Raw genomic sequence first — 17,764 nt, 5'->3', positions numbered from 1 at the left:
GTTTTCCTACTGTTTGGTAATATAGGAAAAGGATTTTCATACAAACATAACTTTTGGCCTGAGAAGTTTTCCTACTGTTTGGTAATATAGGAAAAGGATTTTCATACAAACATAACTTTTGGCCTGAGAAGTTTTCCTACTGTTTGGTAATATAGGAAAAGGATTTTCATACAAACATAACTTTTGGCCTGAGAAGTTTTCCTACTGTTTGGTAATATAGGAAAAGGATTTTCATACAAACATAACTTTTGGCCTGAGAAGTTTTCCTACTGTTTGGTAATATAGGAAAAGGATTTTCATACAAACATAACTTTTGGCCTGAGAAGTTTTCCTACTGTTTGGTAATATAGGAAAAGGATTTTCATACAAACATAACTTTTGGCCTGAGAAGTTTTCCTACTGTTTGGTAATATAGGAAAAGGATTTTCATACAAACATAACTTTTGGCCTGAGAAGTTTTCCTACTGTTTGGTAATATAGGAAAAGGATTTTCATACAAACATAACTTTTGGCCTGAGAAGTTTTCGTACTGTTTGGTAATATATGAAAAGGATTTTCATACAATATCAAATTAAAAAATACATAGTTTTCCTACTGTTTGGTAATATAGGAAAAGGATTTTCATACAAACATAACTTTTGGCCTGAGAAGTTTTCGTACTGTTTGGTAATATATGAAAAGGATTTTCATACAAACATAACTTTTGGCCTGAGAAGTTTTCCTACTGTTTGGTAATATAGGAAAAGGATTTTCATACAAACATAACTTTTGGCCTGAGAAGTTTTCCTACTGTTTGGTAATATATGAAAAGGATTTTCATACAAACATAACTTTTGGCCTGAGAAGTTTTCCTACTGTTTGGTAATATATGAAAAAGATCAACGTGACTTTGGCCTGAGAGCGTGAGACCTTAGTCGGACGTTCCAATAGGTGATGTGGATAACTTAATCCTATTATCCTGCCTTGGTGGTGTAGTGGTCAAGACGCTCACCTGGTAAACAGGAGGGCGTGGGTTCAATCCCAGCAGAGGTATGGAACTTTAACCTTAATATAATTCGAGAAATTGTCTTGAACAACGAAAACTGGACCAATTGCAAGTATTTTGTGAACGGGACCCAAAACATTGAGAATTTTACAGGTACCTAGTTTTATTATCACATGATTTCAAGTATATTTTTCACATGAAAAAAATGAAACCAATTATTCATATTTTCATTTATAAAGAATTTTACCACAATATTGGAGTATGCTACTGCTGGAGTAAAGGGACTTTTCAGTCCTATGCGAGCAGTATAAATAAGCGTTGCTATTATTATGTTCGTGTTTTTCCGCCAGATCACCGGAGCAGGCCGAGGTTTGGGCAAGGAGTTGGCTGAACAGTTAGCTCAAGAAGGCTGCGAGTTGATCCTAACCGATATTAACGAGGAGGGAGTCAAACAGACTGCTGAAGAGATTAACAGTCGCTTTGAGGACAAGGTAAGTCGACGAAAATCGAGTGAAAACTCAACATAGGTAAGCCGTATTTTATTATTTTGAGGACAAGGTAAGTCGACGAAAATCGAGTGAAAACTCAACATAGGTAAGCCGTATTTTATTATTTCTCTGTGTGGTACTTTTGCCATTTTTCAACTTCAACACCCTGGCTGCTAAAGCATATGCCAATGGAATATTATTCATTCCATTCGCTTTGAGGACAAGGTAAGTCGACGAAAATCGAGTGAAAACTCAACATAGGTAAGCCGTATTTTATTATTTCTCTGTGTGGTACTTTCGCCATTTTTCAACTTCAACACCCTGGCTGCTAAAGCATACATGGAATATTATTCATTCCATGGTGTTTACCCACAAAAACCCATGTAGGTACATATTAAAACATTTCCCATAACATGAGTGAGGTCTGTATCCATTTTATGGGTTTGGATTTCCAGGCGGCATCGCGCTACTACCCACCGCTAAAACCTGCCTCGGTGGCGTAGTGGTCAAGACGCTCGCCTGGTAATCAGGAGGGCGTGGATTCGATCCCAGCCGAGGTATGGAACTTTATTTTACTAATTTATCTATGATCACATAAAGTGGTTTCTCCATTTTTTCAGGCCTTTTATGAAAAAAAAAATATCAACTACGATCATGTTCATTCCTTCTTAGCCGCTGCTGGTCAAGATGAACCACTTTTATGGTCAAAATAATATGGTTGAATCTCTTTGATCAATGATGGCTCTTCCATCTTACCCTCTTCTTCTTTTTCTTCGCCTTACAGACGGGGTCGACGTTTTTCGTCAGCCTCTCAATCAGCCCTATCGCCCTATCTAGGGTGATTGCTTTGGGCTGACATTTGGTTTTGGCTACAAATTTACGAGTGGATGCCCTTCGTACTCAACCTTTGTTATTTCTTTAGGGAAATTCAGGCTGGTATACTCCCTGTTTAAAGTCCCCCAGCCAGACTAAGCTGGTCTACTCCCTGTTTAACGTCCCCCAGCCAGACAGAATAGAATCTCTTTGTTGGTTGGATGCTGTTAGAATCTCTTTGATCAATGGTGATTTTTCAACAACACAAGGAAAAAAAATTATAATTTCTGACATGTTCATTAGATTCTGCGTTAGGTAGGTATACTTGTCGCGCCATATTGACCACTGACCAGGTCAGAACTTTGATCTTGACGTAGTTTCAACACTGTTACGCATCCAGTCCAGTGAGCCTTGAGACAAATCTAGTTTCTACACTATACTACTATCTACATATATTAATACTACTACATATAGGTAATCGGTATCTATGACTATACTAGTATTTATAGGTAATAATACTATAGGTAATCGGTATCTATCACTATACTAGTATTTATAGGTAATACTACTATAGGTCATAGGCATCTATCTGGTTTTTGCGCGCTCGTTTTTTCCTGTCTGATTTATTCCTACTCAACACTGTTACGCATCCAGTCCAGTGAGCCTTGAGACAAATCTAGTTTCTACACTATACTACTATCTACATATATTAATACTACTATAGGTAATCGGTATCGGTATCTATGACTATATACTAGTATTTATAGGTAACACTACTATAGGTAATCGGTATCTATCACTATACTAGTATTTATAGGTAATACTACTATAGGTCATAGGCATATATCTGGTTTTTGCGCGCTCGTTTTTTCCTGTCTGATTTATTCCTATGGGAAAAGCTTCAGACCCCTCTCTGAGACGTTCTGACAGATCCAGGTCTGAAGCTTTTTCTGACAGACCTGGGTCGCTCAGACCTCCTAACAGACCTTCAGATGGTCTGAGAGTGAGTGGCGGGAATAAGGCAGCATTAGATGCTGTGAAAGATATAGGTTCTGTTGGATGATTCAGTATTTGTTGGTCTCAGAGCGGTTGATTTCGGTTCTATTGGAAGGCTCAGTTGGATTCCTATGTAAGACTCGTACAATAGGGTGTACTTGACCAGGACTGCGTTCCAGAAACAACCTTGCACATTGCCCACTTTGCGAAAGCCATGACGTAATCATGATTACAAAGGAATGATGAAAATCATGCCATCAACTGGACTCATGTTGTTCTGAGAACGAACCTTATCCGTTCAGGATAAAATCCGCCCCGGGCGTTAATCAAGCTCGCGACCTAGCGATTACAATGCAGATGCGCTACCAACCTAGCTAGATTTGTAGATTGTAGAAACTTAACCCATCCTTTAGGGCTGTTTGCCCTTAATACTCCTCAGCCTCAGGATGGGCTTTGTGTATGACCAACCAAGCTAACTAGACTGGCAATCAGCTCTTTGAGTTTTCGGGAAATTTCTCTCCGGGATGGCTTGCGCTGTGCGATTTTCCTCACGAGGCTGAGTGGGCCCCGCAACAGCCAGTCACGGAATCAATCATTTGCATGATACAAATTTCTCGACCCCGCCGGGATTAGAACCCGGGTCTCCCGCGTGCAAGGCGAGTGCAGTGACCACTACGCCATGGGAGCTGACATCTTAGCAGTTATACAGTGACGATAAATCCTTTTTACATGGAGCCTGGTAAACAGGAGGGCGAGGGTTCAATACCAGGCGAAGCGAGGTATGGGATTTTAGACCAAGCTAATCTTCCCTGTTTAAAGTCCCCCAGCCAGACTAAGCTGATCTACTCCCCGTTTGACGTCCCTCAGCCAGACAATGAACTTCATACAGACTTAGGCGCGATGCACACTAGTGAAACGTGTTTCACGAAATCCATACATAAAAGTGTGTCCAAAGTCCAAACATAGTCGACCGGCCGTCTCGTCGATTGACGAGCTGAAACTAAGTTATCTAGGCTGTTTGGACAGTTCAGTGGACTATATGTGGATACACCTTAGGGGTAACAAAGAGCAGTAGGTACACACTGGTGCATGAAATCGAGTTTCATTCATTCATTCATGGTGTCCTGATGCTGGCATCTTCCGTACCTGTGGAACTTATTGCCCTCTCTTCGTAAAAGCAACATTAAAGCTCTCGAATACTAAAGGTGGGTAACAGATGTTTGGGGAGCTCCAGATGGGTGAGTAGGTAGATTTTTTGAAAGGGTTTTTTTTAAGATGAGTGTTTCACCGCCGTTTTTATTTCGTAGCGATGAAACAACTGCTACATTGGACGCTTGTGGTCTGTGTCGTAGCATGCCCATCCCGTAGTATGCCTCTCATCAGATGGGCGAGAAGAAAAAAATCGTCCAGTTCAGACTTATGTGGCGTATGGTACAGGTGGGCCAATAAATGGTACGTTTTTTAGGTGGGCGAATAAATGGTACACTTACCCTATGTGTCTGCTTTTCAAGCCTGGGTTGAGGCAGGAAGAGAGTACAAATTTTTGTCGATGGTGGGATTCGAACCCGGGACCTTCTGCATGGCAAGCAAGCGCGTTACCACTGGACCAACCGTGCCCACCGTGGTATGTGCCTGCTTTTCAAGCCTGGGTTGAGGCAGGAAGAGGATCCAAGATCCAATCATAAAATATGTGTGGCTTTTGCCAGTCCCTGCTTAGCTGCTGACGTTTAAAAAAATCTTACCAGAACTCGTTTGTTACGAAGACTCTTGTAGGGTCGCTTGAAGAGGTTGTTGAAGAATTCTTGCACAATATAAATGATGGTAAATATTATGCCCACCACGCAGTCTATCAGGAACATGAAATCCATCTGGAGAAAATGCAAAGACAAACAGTGTCGTTAATGGTCGGATCAGAGTTTAAATAAACTCGGTTCAATTTTAATTCTTGGTTTAAAAAAATCTGATTGGCTACAAAAAAAAAAAAAGCCAATCAGAAGACTAATCCAAAAGTTTAACATAGACCGAGTTTAAACTCTAATTGTGGTCCCAGCCATAAAACCAGTGGTTGGGTGGAAGAGCTCCTTTAGGAGAATCTTGCCAAAAACCGCCAATAAGAAAAACATTAAAGCCAACAACCCTTGACCAGCAAAAATAAATATGTAATAGGTACATAAAATATCTTATGTATCTACCTTAATGCTAATGAGAGTAATGAGATTCCGTTAATTGAATAATTTAATACAATCAAAATTTGGACCGCTGCCAAAAACCGCCAATAAGAAAAACATTAAAGCCAACAACCCTTGACCAGCAAAAATAAATATGTAATAGGTACATAAAATATCTTATTTATCTACCTTAATGCTAATGAGAGTAATGAGATTCCGTTAATTGAATAATTTAATACAATCAAAATTTGGACCGCAACCAACTTCCCATACTTTTCTATCATCTTGTGAATTTGTTATCTAGATCTGTAGTAGGTACTTACTATTTGTTATTTAGTTATTGAAAAAAACTGCAAAATCACTGGTAGGTAAACTTAACGTGCGAATTTTAGCAAATAATACGAAAAAAGATCCAACACAAATTGATAAACCTACCATGAATGAAAGTTACAAACGAACAAAAAAATCGAATCTGCAATGTTGTTTGAAAAAAAAATAACAATTTTGAAACGAAAAAAATATTCTAAAGTAAATAAAATATTTTATTTAAAAAAATAAACTAAAACAGTGATACTAGATATGAAATAAATGGTTGTGATAGCATAAAGTTTAATTTGGGGGCGCTATCGGTAATAGTAAAAACACAATGCAATGGAGGAAGAAAACAGGTATGAAAAAAAAAAGAAAAAAAAAATACTGGGTACTAGAGCAGCACAAATTTTACTCAACAAATTATTCTAATAAAGTTACTGAGACCAAAGTTACTCAGACATCCAAATCCAACAAGATGACAAGAAACTTAATAATTCTAACACCCGCCACTTACGCTCAGACTGTCTGAAGGACAAAGCTGGACACCTAGGTCCGTCAGACTGTCTGAGAGACCTAGATTTCAGGTTTGGGGCAGTTGCCCCTACACCTAACACCAACTATTTGATCTTTGCCAGGGGAATTATTCTAACACCCGCCACTTACGCTCAGACTGTCTGAAGGACAAAGCTGGACACCTAGGTCCGTCAGACTGTCTGAGAGACCTAGGTTTCAGGTTTGGGGCAGTTGTCCCTACACCTAACACCAACTATTTGATCTTTGCCAGGGGTCACCCAATTGGTTTTATTCTGGCTGGTCTTCCTAGGTTAGCGAATAACCGGACAAAGGTACTCTGTATAGATACCTAGACAGGTATGCCACCAAGGCAATCTACTCTGTTATGTCTAGGGCATGAGGTATACCCATTGGTGACCTAAAGTGCTAGTAGTGTCCATAGCAACTTGCCAGCAATTTCTGCACTGATTGATAGTCTTCAGCAGGAGACAAAGAAAAATGCCGTTGGTCCTCATTTTTCCTGCTCTATGACTTCGAAACATCACCCAAGTAAGCGCAACTGATCTATTGGTTTTATTCTGGCTGATGGTCTTCCTAGGTTAGCGAATAACCGGACAAAGGTACTCTGTATAGATAGCTAGACAGGTATGCCACCAAGGCAATCTACTCTGTTATGTGTAGGACATGAGACATGAGGTATACCCATTGGTGACCTAAAGTGCTAGTAGTGTCCATAGCAACTTGGCAGCAATGTCTGCACTGATTGATAGTCTTCAGCTAGGTATTCAAATTGTTTCTTTAGATAATATTGATAAATATCGGTTTCTTTACTGATTACTTTCTCATTAGTCATTAGGTTGTATGTAGTATGTACATACCTATTATAAATGAAAATATGAATAATTGGTTTCATTTTTTTCATGTGAAAAATATACTTGAAATCATGTGATAATAAAACTAGGTACCTACCTACAAGTCGCTTTCCTGTAATTTGTTATTGTTTTGATATTTTGTTATTTTTATAATCACACTAATTTGTAGATACTAATGACTCATTGAGTGGAATAATAAAAACTGCAATTTACGAGTATTGGTACCTACCATACATACATTATAGTAGGTACCTAACTGAATACTGAAGCATCAAAACAATAATAAGTGTATGATTTTAAACAAAAATTATGTTTAAAAGAGGAGTAAATTGAAATGAAGAAATGGACACTTTGGACACCCTCCCTTTTTTTTGATAGAGATAACTGTAACTGCTAAGGTCTTATTGTCCCGAAAGCCAAGAGAGAAGGAAGACAGGATAGGAGAAACCCAGCCTTAAAGAGAACCTAATCTGTTTAGGACAAAATCCACCCCCTTGCGGGAATCGAACCCGCTACCTTGCGCTTACAAGGCAGACAGCTCTACCCCACAAGCTAACTAGACTGGTAAACACGTTTTGAGGACCGCATAAACCCAAAGTTTCAGCCATTGGTCTGTGATTGGTGTGTCTGAGATTTAAGATCGAGTTAAAAGACAAAATAATATCATCCGTCTCTTCTGATTAACAACACCGAAAGGGTTAATCAAGATGCCGATCTAGGGGTTAACTGGTTATCGGTTGTAAAGTTCTCTTCCCCACGAGTTTAAGCAGTAAGGAAGCTTTGTCCTGTGGTATCAGTAATCAGAAGGAAGATGATCTTATTTCCTTTTTTTCAAGTTTGATAGAGATAACTGTAACTGCTAAGGTCTTATTGTCCCGAAAACCAAGAGAGAAGGAAGACAGGATAGGAAGACAGGATAGGAGAAACCCAGCCTTAAAGAGAACCTTATCTGTTTAGGACAAAATCCACCCCCTTGCGGGAATCGAACCCGCTACCTAGCGCTTACAAGGCAGACCGCTCTACCCTACAAGCTAACTAGACTGGTAAACACGTTTTGAGGACCGCATAAATCAAAAGTTTCAGCCATTGGTCTGTGATATAGGTGTGTCTGAGATTTTAAGATCGAATTAAAAGACAAAATATCATCCGTCTCTTCTGATTAACAACACCGAGAGGGTTAATCAAGATGCCGATCTAGGGGTTAACTGGTTATCGGTTGTAAAGTTCTCTTCCCCACGAGTTTAAGCAGTAAGGAAGCTTTGTCCTGTGGTATCAGTAATCAGAAGGAAGATGATCTTTTGTTAGATACGTACTAACACTATTGATGATATCGCATAGAGGGCATAGCTGATGGGCACCTATGCAAAATTGGACAAACATGTACAGTGTACACAGATAACCCTGAGGGCAAGTATATAGCCCTGCGATAATGCACTTATTTGCCATAAAGAAGGTCCCGGGTTCGATGCCCACCATCAACAAAAAATTGCACTCATATTTCGTTTGCAGATATTTCAACGGGCTACTTTTGTTGATCCAGCACCTAAATGGGAAGTATTGTGTCTCTTAAAGCCCATCTGATGAGGGAGTTACTATGACACAGACCACATGAGTCTAATGTAGCAGCTGTTTCATTGCTACTAAATAAAGGCAGCGGTGAAACACTCTTTTTTTATGATCACCGTTATTCGAAACTGTGAGTTCCAAGGTTAAAATTGTATGAACGCCTGGTAATTATTTTGATTATGCAATACACAATTAGGGATTGCAATGCGGGATCCCGCAATCCCGCGGGATCCCGCACCTTTTTCCAATCCCGCAATCCCGCAGTTTTTAGCTGCTGGATTTTTAAGATTGATTAATTCTTGTCAGAAATTAGTCTACCCTGCTTATTATCACTGCTGTTTCACCTTCTATTGCCCTTAAAAATCTTAAAATATTAGATTTTTCCGCTTTCGTCACAAATTATGATTCTCAATGTTTGAGAATCATTTCGTCACCAATGTTGATTCTCAAGTATTCAAACATTTCAAACTGATTTTCCTATTATAATTATAATTCCGTCATTAATCAGTAATCACTGAATAAATGTTAAAATATGAATAGTTCATGATCTTGTTGGAATAATTGAATAGAAAACTGTGACTGAATGTAACACATGCATAATTGATTTAAAATCATTTCAAGTTACACATCTTAAGATATGGCACGTGGGGAATTGCATACTAAATTAGTATTACTAATTTATCTATGATCACATAAAGTGGTTTCTCCATTTTTTCAGGCCTTTTATGAAAAAAAAAAAAAAAAATCAAGTACGATCATGTTCATTCCTTCTTAGCCGCTGCTGGTCAAGATGAACCACTTTGATGGTCAAAATAATATGGTTGAATCTCTTTGATCAATGATGGCTCTTCCATCTTACCCTCTTCTTCTTTTTCTTCGCCTTACAAACGGGGTCGACGTTTTTCGTCAGCCTCTCAATCAGCCCTATCGCTTTTATGGTCAAAATAATATGGTTGAATCTCTTTGATCAATGATGGCTCTTCCATCTTACCCAAACAGTAGGAAAACTTCTCAGGCCAAAAGTTATGTTTGTATGAAAATCCTTTTCCTATATTACCAAACAGTAGGAAAACTTCTCAGACCAAAAGTTATGTTTGTATGAAAATCCTTTTCCTATATTACCAAACAGTAGGAAAACTATGTATTTTTTAATTTGATAAACAAATGGAACTAGTTTTCTTTATTGCTTAACCATCAAGCCGGATAAGCCAAACGTTGCGAATGTAATAGTGAACGGCCTTCGCCAGCCACTTTTTTTACACTTCTTGTTTGCTTTGTTCTACGAACATAATGAAGTGTTTAAGAATTTTAAAGAAGAAAAATCTAAGCACTAGGTCGCAGGTTCGATTCCCGCTTGGGGCGAATTTTATCCTGAATATGCAGAAACAGATAAGGTTCGTTCTTTGAACTGTTTTCTCTACTTTCTCCGCTTTCGGGGTGATGAGGCCTTAGCAGTTACAGTTCTATCAAATCTTTTGAAAATTCAAATAATTAATTCTTTGTGGTAAATCAAAGCCTTTTCACAACTTTTGTTTGAACCAATACAATGGTTATACAATATTTTCAAAGGTGTTCCTTCTGTAATATTACGTCATAACCTTTGCGATTTGCCAAGCGCAGAGTGCGAAATTCTTTCAGGTCATTAATAAAATATGAAGTGAACGGCCTTCGCCAGCCACTTTTTTTACACTTCTTGTTTGCTTTGTTCTACGAACATAATGAAGTGTTTAAGAATTTTAAAGAACAAAAATCTAAGCACTAGGTCGCAGGTTCGATTCCCGCTTGGGGCGAATTTTATCCTAAATATGCAGAAACAGATAAGGTTCGTTCTGGGAGCTGTTTTCTCTACTTTCTCCGCTTTCGGGGTGATGAGGCCTTAGCAGTTACAGTTCCCTCTATCAAACCTTTTGAAAAATCAAATAATTAATTATTTGTGGTAGGTAAATCAAAGCCTTTTCACAACTTTTGTGGATATCGCAGCATTACCTACTAGGTGCCTGCTTTGCAATCTGATCAATTTCCGTAGGTACCTATTTCAATAAAGAAGCTATTCTAGTCTGCATCTTGGACTACTCTTCTAAAAGTAACTTTATAACTTCGCTTTTCACTAGTTTGACGTTACAGAAACCAATACAGTGGTTATACAATATTTTCAAAGGTGTTCCTTCTGTAATTTTACGTCATAACCTTTGCGATTTGCCAAGTGCAGAGTGCGAAATTCTTTCAGGTCATTAATAAAATATGAATGACATTCTTATTCTAAGCGTTTGAAGACAAACAAGTTCATCCTAAAGTTTACTTCTTTCAGTTCTCGATTTCAACTTTTTCGAAGGTCTTCTTATATTCTAGGGGCAACTTGTTTTACTAAGGTCATAATCTTGTAAATCAAAATAATATTTTGGACATAAAATAGTATTTTGAACATTATTTATATATGTATTAAATACTGAAGTTACTTCTGTATTTGGTTTGAAGGCAATCTTATCAGGTCCAAGGGCATACGAAGAAGCTTATAGTTTGTAAGTATAGTCTACACTACCTGAAGTAGTGATGTAGTGTTGGTGACTATAAGTAGGTTCAGAGGCACGTATGTAAATCTGTATGAACTTAATACAGACTTAGGCGCGATGCACACTAGTGAAACGTGTTTCACGAAATCCATACATAAAAGTGTGTCCAAAGTCCAAACGTAGTCGACCGGCCGTTGCGTCGATTGACGAGCTGAAACTTAAGTTATCTAGGCTGTTTGGACAGTTCAGTCGACTATATGTGGATACACCTTAGGGGTAACAAAGAGCAGTAGGTACACACTGGTGCATCGAGTTTCATTCATTCATGGTGTAGTTACAGATGAAACGCGTTTCACGATTCTCCATATTTATGCCCGGGGTGGATTTTATCCTGAACGCATGATGTTCGTTCTCGGAACGGCTGGCTTTCTCCTATCTTGTCTTTCTTCTCTCTTCGATTTCGAGACGATAAGGCCTCAGTAGTTACAGTTCTAGGTAAAAAAAAAGGCATTTTTGAACAACGGAGGTCCTAACATCGAAGAGAAGTATAAACCCAGCAGTTTGAAGAACGAGCCTTACCTGTTTATAGGATAGGTAAAGTTTATCCCGGGTTGGAAATGAAACCGCGATTGAAGGAGTTTTAACAATAAAGTCCTAACTTCACTCACGTCCCAACTTAACAATAAGGTCCTAACTTCACTCAAGTCCTAACTTAACAATAAAGTCCTGACTTCACTCAAGTCCTAACTTAACAATAAAGTCCTAACTTCACTCAAGTCCTAATTTAACAATAAAGTCCTAACTTAACAGTAAGGTCCTAACTTCACTCAAGTCCTAACTTAACAATAAAGTCCTAACTTCACTCAAGTCCTAACTTAACAATAAAGTCCTAACTTCACTCAAATCCTAACTTAACAATAAAGTCCTAACTTAAAAGTAAGGTCCTAACTTCACTCAAGTCCTAACTTAACAATAAAGTCCTAACTTAACAGTAAGGTCCCATGCCTTTTCCACAAGTTTGGCCATGCCTCGGGATGAACTAGCGGGATTCCGGAGCGAAGCGACGGAATTCAGCTAGTATATGTATACTAACACTATTGATGATATCGCATAAGGCGTAGCTGATGGGTACCTATGCAAAATTGCACAAACATGTACAGTGTACACAGATAACCCTGAGGGCAAGTATATAGCCCTGCGATAATGCACTTATTTGCCATACAGAAGGTCCCGGGTTCGATGCCCACCATCGACAAAAAATTGCACTCATATTTCGTTTGCAGATATTTCAACGGGCTACTCTCTGGTGTTGTCCCAGCACCTAAATGGGAAGTACCTATTGTGTCTCTTAAAGCCCATCTGATGAGGGAGTTACTATGACACAGACCACATGAGTCTAATGTAGCAGCTGTTTCATTGCTACTAAATAAAGGCAGCGGTGAAACACTCTTTTTTTATGATCACCGTTATTCGAAACCGTGAGTTCCAAGGTTAAAATTGTATGAACGCCTGGTAATTATTTTGATTATGCAATACACAATAATCAGCAAGTAGTTAATAGCATTTTACCATGGTATTTTACGGAGCGGGTAGTCAGCGAGTAAGTCGAGAAATCTGAATGAGAATGTTAAAAGTAAATTAGGCCAGCCTAGTAGCGCGTCTGCCTTGTAAGCGCTAGGCCGCGGATTCGATTCCCGCCCGGGGTGGATTTTATCCTGAACGCATGATGTTCGTTCTCGGAACGGCTGGCTTTCTCCTATCTTGTCTTTCTTCTCTCTTCGATTTGAAGAACGAGCCTTACCTGTTTATAGGATAGGTAAAGTTTATCCCGGGTTGGAAATGAAACCGCGATTGAAGGAGTTTTAACAATAAAGTCCTAACTTAACAATAAGGTCTTAACTTCACTCAAGCTAGTAAATGAACAAGTTGGTAAAACGCGTCTAGGATTATTTCTGGTTCTTGATCTCCTTCACAAAACATTTACGTGCATACTTGATTTTCTCTAGGAATAAAGAGCCAAGTAATGTATGTAAAACTCATGCAAGTGGCTTATTACCTGATGCTGGCATCTTCCGTACCTGTGGAACTTATGGCCCTCTCTTCGTAAAAGCAACATTAAAGCTCTCGAATACTAAAGGTAGAATAATAATAATAATAATAGACTTGAGGAATAAAGAGCCAAGTAATGTATGTAAAACTCATGCAAGTGGCTTATTACCTGATGCTGGCATCTTCCGTACCTGTGGAACTTATTGCCCTCTCTTCGTAAAAGCAACATTAAAGCTCTCGAATACTAAAGGTAGAAGTTCACGGGCTAAAAAGAGTGGAGTAAAGAGCATAGCGCCAGCCTAGTTAGCTTGGTTGGTAGCATCTGCCTACCTATTAAGATTTTGTAATGTTTATTAAGCCTCTTTTGAGTGGAAGGCAACCACTAGGCGAGGTTAACGCCTTAGGCATTCTCTACCACCTAACCCTTAGAGCTCCATTATTATGTGGTCGAATTCTCAAATAAATGAGGATAAAATTCCTCATTTATGGGGAATAAAATGGGGGCATAAAATGGCGATAAAAAAAATGAGGATAAAAAGAATACTAAGAATACGGGCTAAAAGAGTGGAGTAAAGAGCATAGCGCCAGCCTAGTTAGCTTGGTTTGTAGCGTCTACCTACCTATTAAGATTATGTAATGTTTATTAAGCCATTTCCTTCTGTCTTATTATGTCGTAGGTAACTTTCAGGCACCCGAAAATCCCGTAATCATCTCCTACTTTGGTAAAAGTAGCAATTCAAGTTTTCTCTTCACGAAATCGTAGGGAAAAAATGCATTTTTATATCGAGGTCAGAGATGAAGTTTTATTTATTTATTTTTTTTTTTAATTTATGATAATCAAATTTATGCCTGTCTTTCGCCCTTGATTCTTACGCATATGTATGAGATAGGAATCGTAATGTACAAATGCGACAGTCTGTTGACAATGTAGAATTTCAATACTTCGAGAAAAAAAGGCAAGGATTTAGGTCGTGAGTTCCCGCCCCAGGGCAAACAGTTGAGGTTCGTTTTGGGAACGGCTAGCTTTCTCCTCTCCTTCTCTCTTCGATTTAACTGTCCCGAAATTGTTACAGTTCCTTCTATCAAAAGACCTCCTTTGTTACAGTTCCCTCTGTCAAACCTCTGAAGATCGATCCGATCGACCAATTCTAGCCTGGTCATCCTGTTTCCTTAACTTCCGGTCTTGAAGAGGAAAGCTTTTCCTCTCCTCCTTGGTACTTACGAGAACCTGATTCCAACTTTAATCTCGAAATTGAATTTCCATACGCGTACAATCCGGTATTCATTTACAACTCTCAAATCTCTTTCGTGCTCGATTGGTAATCGCGATTTTTGACAATCCTCCGCGCGTGAACATGATTTTCTATTGATACCTGTATTTTATTCCATAGACCTAGCTGTAATATTTTAGTTAATCTCTTTTCTGTGTCTTTTGCTTTCGAATTATTTTATATTTGGAGTTTATGCATTTTTAAATTACCCAGCATTTATTTTTATTTATTTATTTTGAAGACGTGAAAATTATTAGGAAATTTTTGGAAAGTGAGTCGTTTTTCATGAATATATACTGAAAAGGTAAGCGATTGTTTTTCAGGTGGTAAATTAAAATAATAAAAAAAAAATATGTAGATAGGTATAAGTCGTGGTTTAGGCGTTCAATCGATTACCCATTACCCGGTTTCAGACCGTCACCCATCCAAGCACCCACCACGCTCAGCGTAGGATAACGTCAGGGTTTTTGAGGAGCGGTTTTTTCACCCGCTAATGCAGGGCTGTATTTAGTGGGGGCGAGATTTTTGCTCCTTTACTATGAGACCAAACCAGCTTAGTTGACTGTTGTACCCTCAGAGTTGTGCCGTTTTGAAGATAGGTTTTTTTATGTTTTGTCCTGATTTTTCTGATATTTGTGTAGGTCAGGCAAACAGCCAGTCTAATCCCTCCTAAATTTTGAAATCTAACAAACACTTTCCTAGGTGATGTTAGTAGTCAAGATGCTCGCCTATAAATCAGCAGGGCGTGGGTTCAATCCCACCCGAGGCCAGGTACCTTTGGAACTTTATCCTCAACATTGTTAAAAGGTCTCGTTTGGTTACCCTCTAATGTCTATAAGTTTGGTCACTCTAATCGCGTTAGATAGGCGTTCTAAAGTCACCCTGATAGACTCGTTTTCCACTTCTGGCCATTCAAGACGTTATCTGAAACTAGTTTTGATATTTGTCCCTCTGGTACCTAGGATATAGATAGATAGATACTCGTAGGTGCCTATGTTCAATTTTTTCGCAACTCTAGTATCCGTTTAGATCAACTTTTCACCTGGTTACTTCTGGTTGTTTGAATCAAGACATGGAGAGGTGGTCCTTAAAATAGTGGTTACCCTAGAACTATAGGTCTGGGTGTCTCAACTGGTCTTTGAAGAGGTCATCCTCGGGAAGTTGTTTTACTCACTTGTGAATTTTCTTGGTTAAACCTTCCAAAGAATATTAAATTTGGTAAGTTATTGGTACTGACTTGTTGTAAGATTTTCAAAAGGGAGAGACACGAAAGAGCTAAAGACAGCCTTTCCTAGAACGAACTCAACTTGTTTAGGATAAAGTTCGCCTCGGACGGAAATCGAACCCGTGACCTAGCGCTTATGAGGCAGGCGTGCTACCCTACCGGCAAACTGGATAGCCCAGTCAGCATGGAGGGTAATAATACCTTATTTATACTGCTCGCATAGAACTGAAAAGTCCCTTTACTCCAGCAGTAGGCTACTACTATTATTGTGGCTCGCATAGGACTGAAAAGTCCCTTTACTCCAGCAGTAGGCTACTACTATTATTGTGGTCAAATTCTCAAATTAGGATTGAGGATAAAATTCCATACCTCGGCTGGGATTGAACCCACGCCCTCCTGTTTACCAGGCGAGCGCCTTGACCACTAAATAGGACTGAAAAGTCCCTTTACTCCAGCAGTAGGCTACTACTATTATTGTGGTCAAATTCTCAAATTATATTGAGGATTCCATACCTCGGCTGGGATTGAACCCACGCCCTCCTGTTTACCAGGCGAGCGCCTTGACCACTACACCACCGAGGCAGAGTAGCGCGGATTAGCATACTACGACTACGACACAGACCACAATTAAGAGTAGAACCTATAGGTATTAGGATACTACGACACAGACCACAATTAATACTACGACACAGACCACTACGACGCGGATTAGCATACTACGACACAGACCACAATTAATGTAAATGTATTAGCAGTTGTTGTTTCATTACTCCGAATCCCAAATAAAAATGGCGGTAAAAAGACAAAAAAAAAAAAAACAATAAAGTGCCTTTTATATGACTGTATTTTAAAGCAAATAGCGAAACATTGTATAGGTACCTAGAGGTTCTAATTAGTTCTGCATTTTTCACCCCCTATTGGAGAGTGCCATGAGAATAAACTTGTACAATGTCAACAGGTTCGCTACTCCTAGCATTCTAGTTTAGAATCAGGATCTTGCGTATTTCATAAAACCTATAAATAGGTAACCTACTTACTTGAATATAAAAAAAAAATCTCAAAGTTTCAAATTCTCGTTTTGTTATTCCATGAAACCCATAGGTAAAAATAATATACCGAGCAGTTGGGTAAGGTAGGGGGGGCGTGAAAAAATGAGAATATGCCCAAAGGGGGCGCCATGCAAAATTTTTTTGAGAACCACTGCCTTAGAAGGAAACAAGGAGAGATATATATGTATATATACATGTTGTAAATTTAATGTAGTATAAATACGTACCTAGCAACCTCCGTGGCCGAGTGGGTATCACACTAGACTTCCACACAGGAGGCCCGGGTTCGATTCCCGGCGGGGCCGAGGTTTTTTTCGGCTCTGTGCTTGGAGTTTGAGGTGCACTCAGCCTCGTGAGGATAAGTGAGTAGCTACTTTAATCGAGTAGCGACCACAGTGGCGGCATTACCAGTGTAAAAGATTGAAATATGGAAATTGATTGCAAAGGAGGCACTTAGTATTGTTGTGAGATATCCACAAAAGTTGTGGAAAAGCTCTGCTTTACCACAAAGAATTTGAGATTTGATGTACATGTTGTAAATTCAATGTAGTACCCTATAAATATGTATAGTTGTAGGTAAATGTGTCTATTGACAGGTATCAACACCACCGTCTCCATCTTTCTCGGTCTTGGGCATAATTTAATGAAAAAAAAAAGGACGGACTGAAAAGGAAGAAGAAAAGTAATAAATAACAAACTTGAGTGGGTACTTTATTGAAATGTTTGGTACTTGTACACACAATGAGCAGTGACCAGTGTTATTATAGGTCTAGGTTAAATGCAAAAAAGAGGTTTCTTTTTCAGTGTCATGGCTTTTGAACAAATATGAATAAATACCTAATAATTCACTTGAGAGGGTGTACCCTTTGTGTGGTGTATAATATTTTGATGTACTTCAAAGTATTATACACCACACAGAGGGTATAAATTGAATAATCAAACACAAG

At 38.8% G+C, this 17,764-nt stretch overlaps 1 protein-coding gene across 1 annotated transcript; it reads left to right on the top strand.

Moving 5' to 3' along the window:
- Positions 1 to 1,253: 1,253 nt before the first annotated feature.
- On the top strand, positions 1,254 to 16,701 carry LOC113472873 (short-chain dehydrogenase/reductase family 16C member 6-like). The gene is made up of 3 exons (XM_026832655.1): positions 1,254 to 1,479; positions 9,488 to 9,491; positions 16,610 to 16,701. Exons 1-3 carry the CDS (start codon positions 1,315 to 1,317, stop codon positions 16,699 to 16,701), a joined length of 261 nt encoding a protein of 86 aa, XP_026688456.1. The 5' UTR covers positions 1,254 to 1,314.
- The last annotated feature ends 1,063 nt before the right edge of the window (positions 16,702 to 17,764 follow it).

The sequence above is a fragment of the Diaphorina citri genome, unplaced genomic scaffold, assembly GCF_000475195.1.
Source record: "Diaphorina citri unplaced genomic scaffold, Diaci psyllid genome assembly version 1.1 scaffold80, whole genome shotgun sequence".
In the NCBI taxonomy this organism is placed as follows: domain Eukaryota; kingdom Metazoa; phylum Arthropoda; class Insecta; order Hemiptera; family Psyllidae; genus Diaphorina; species Diaphorina citri.
Note: the sequence above shows the minus strand (reverse complement) of the source record. Positions and strands in the feature narration are given on the sequence as shown.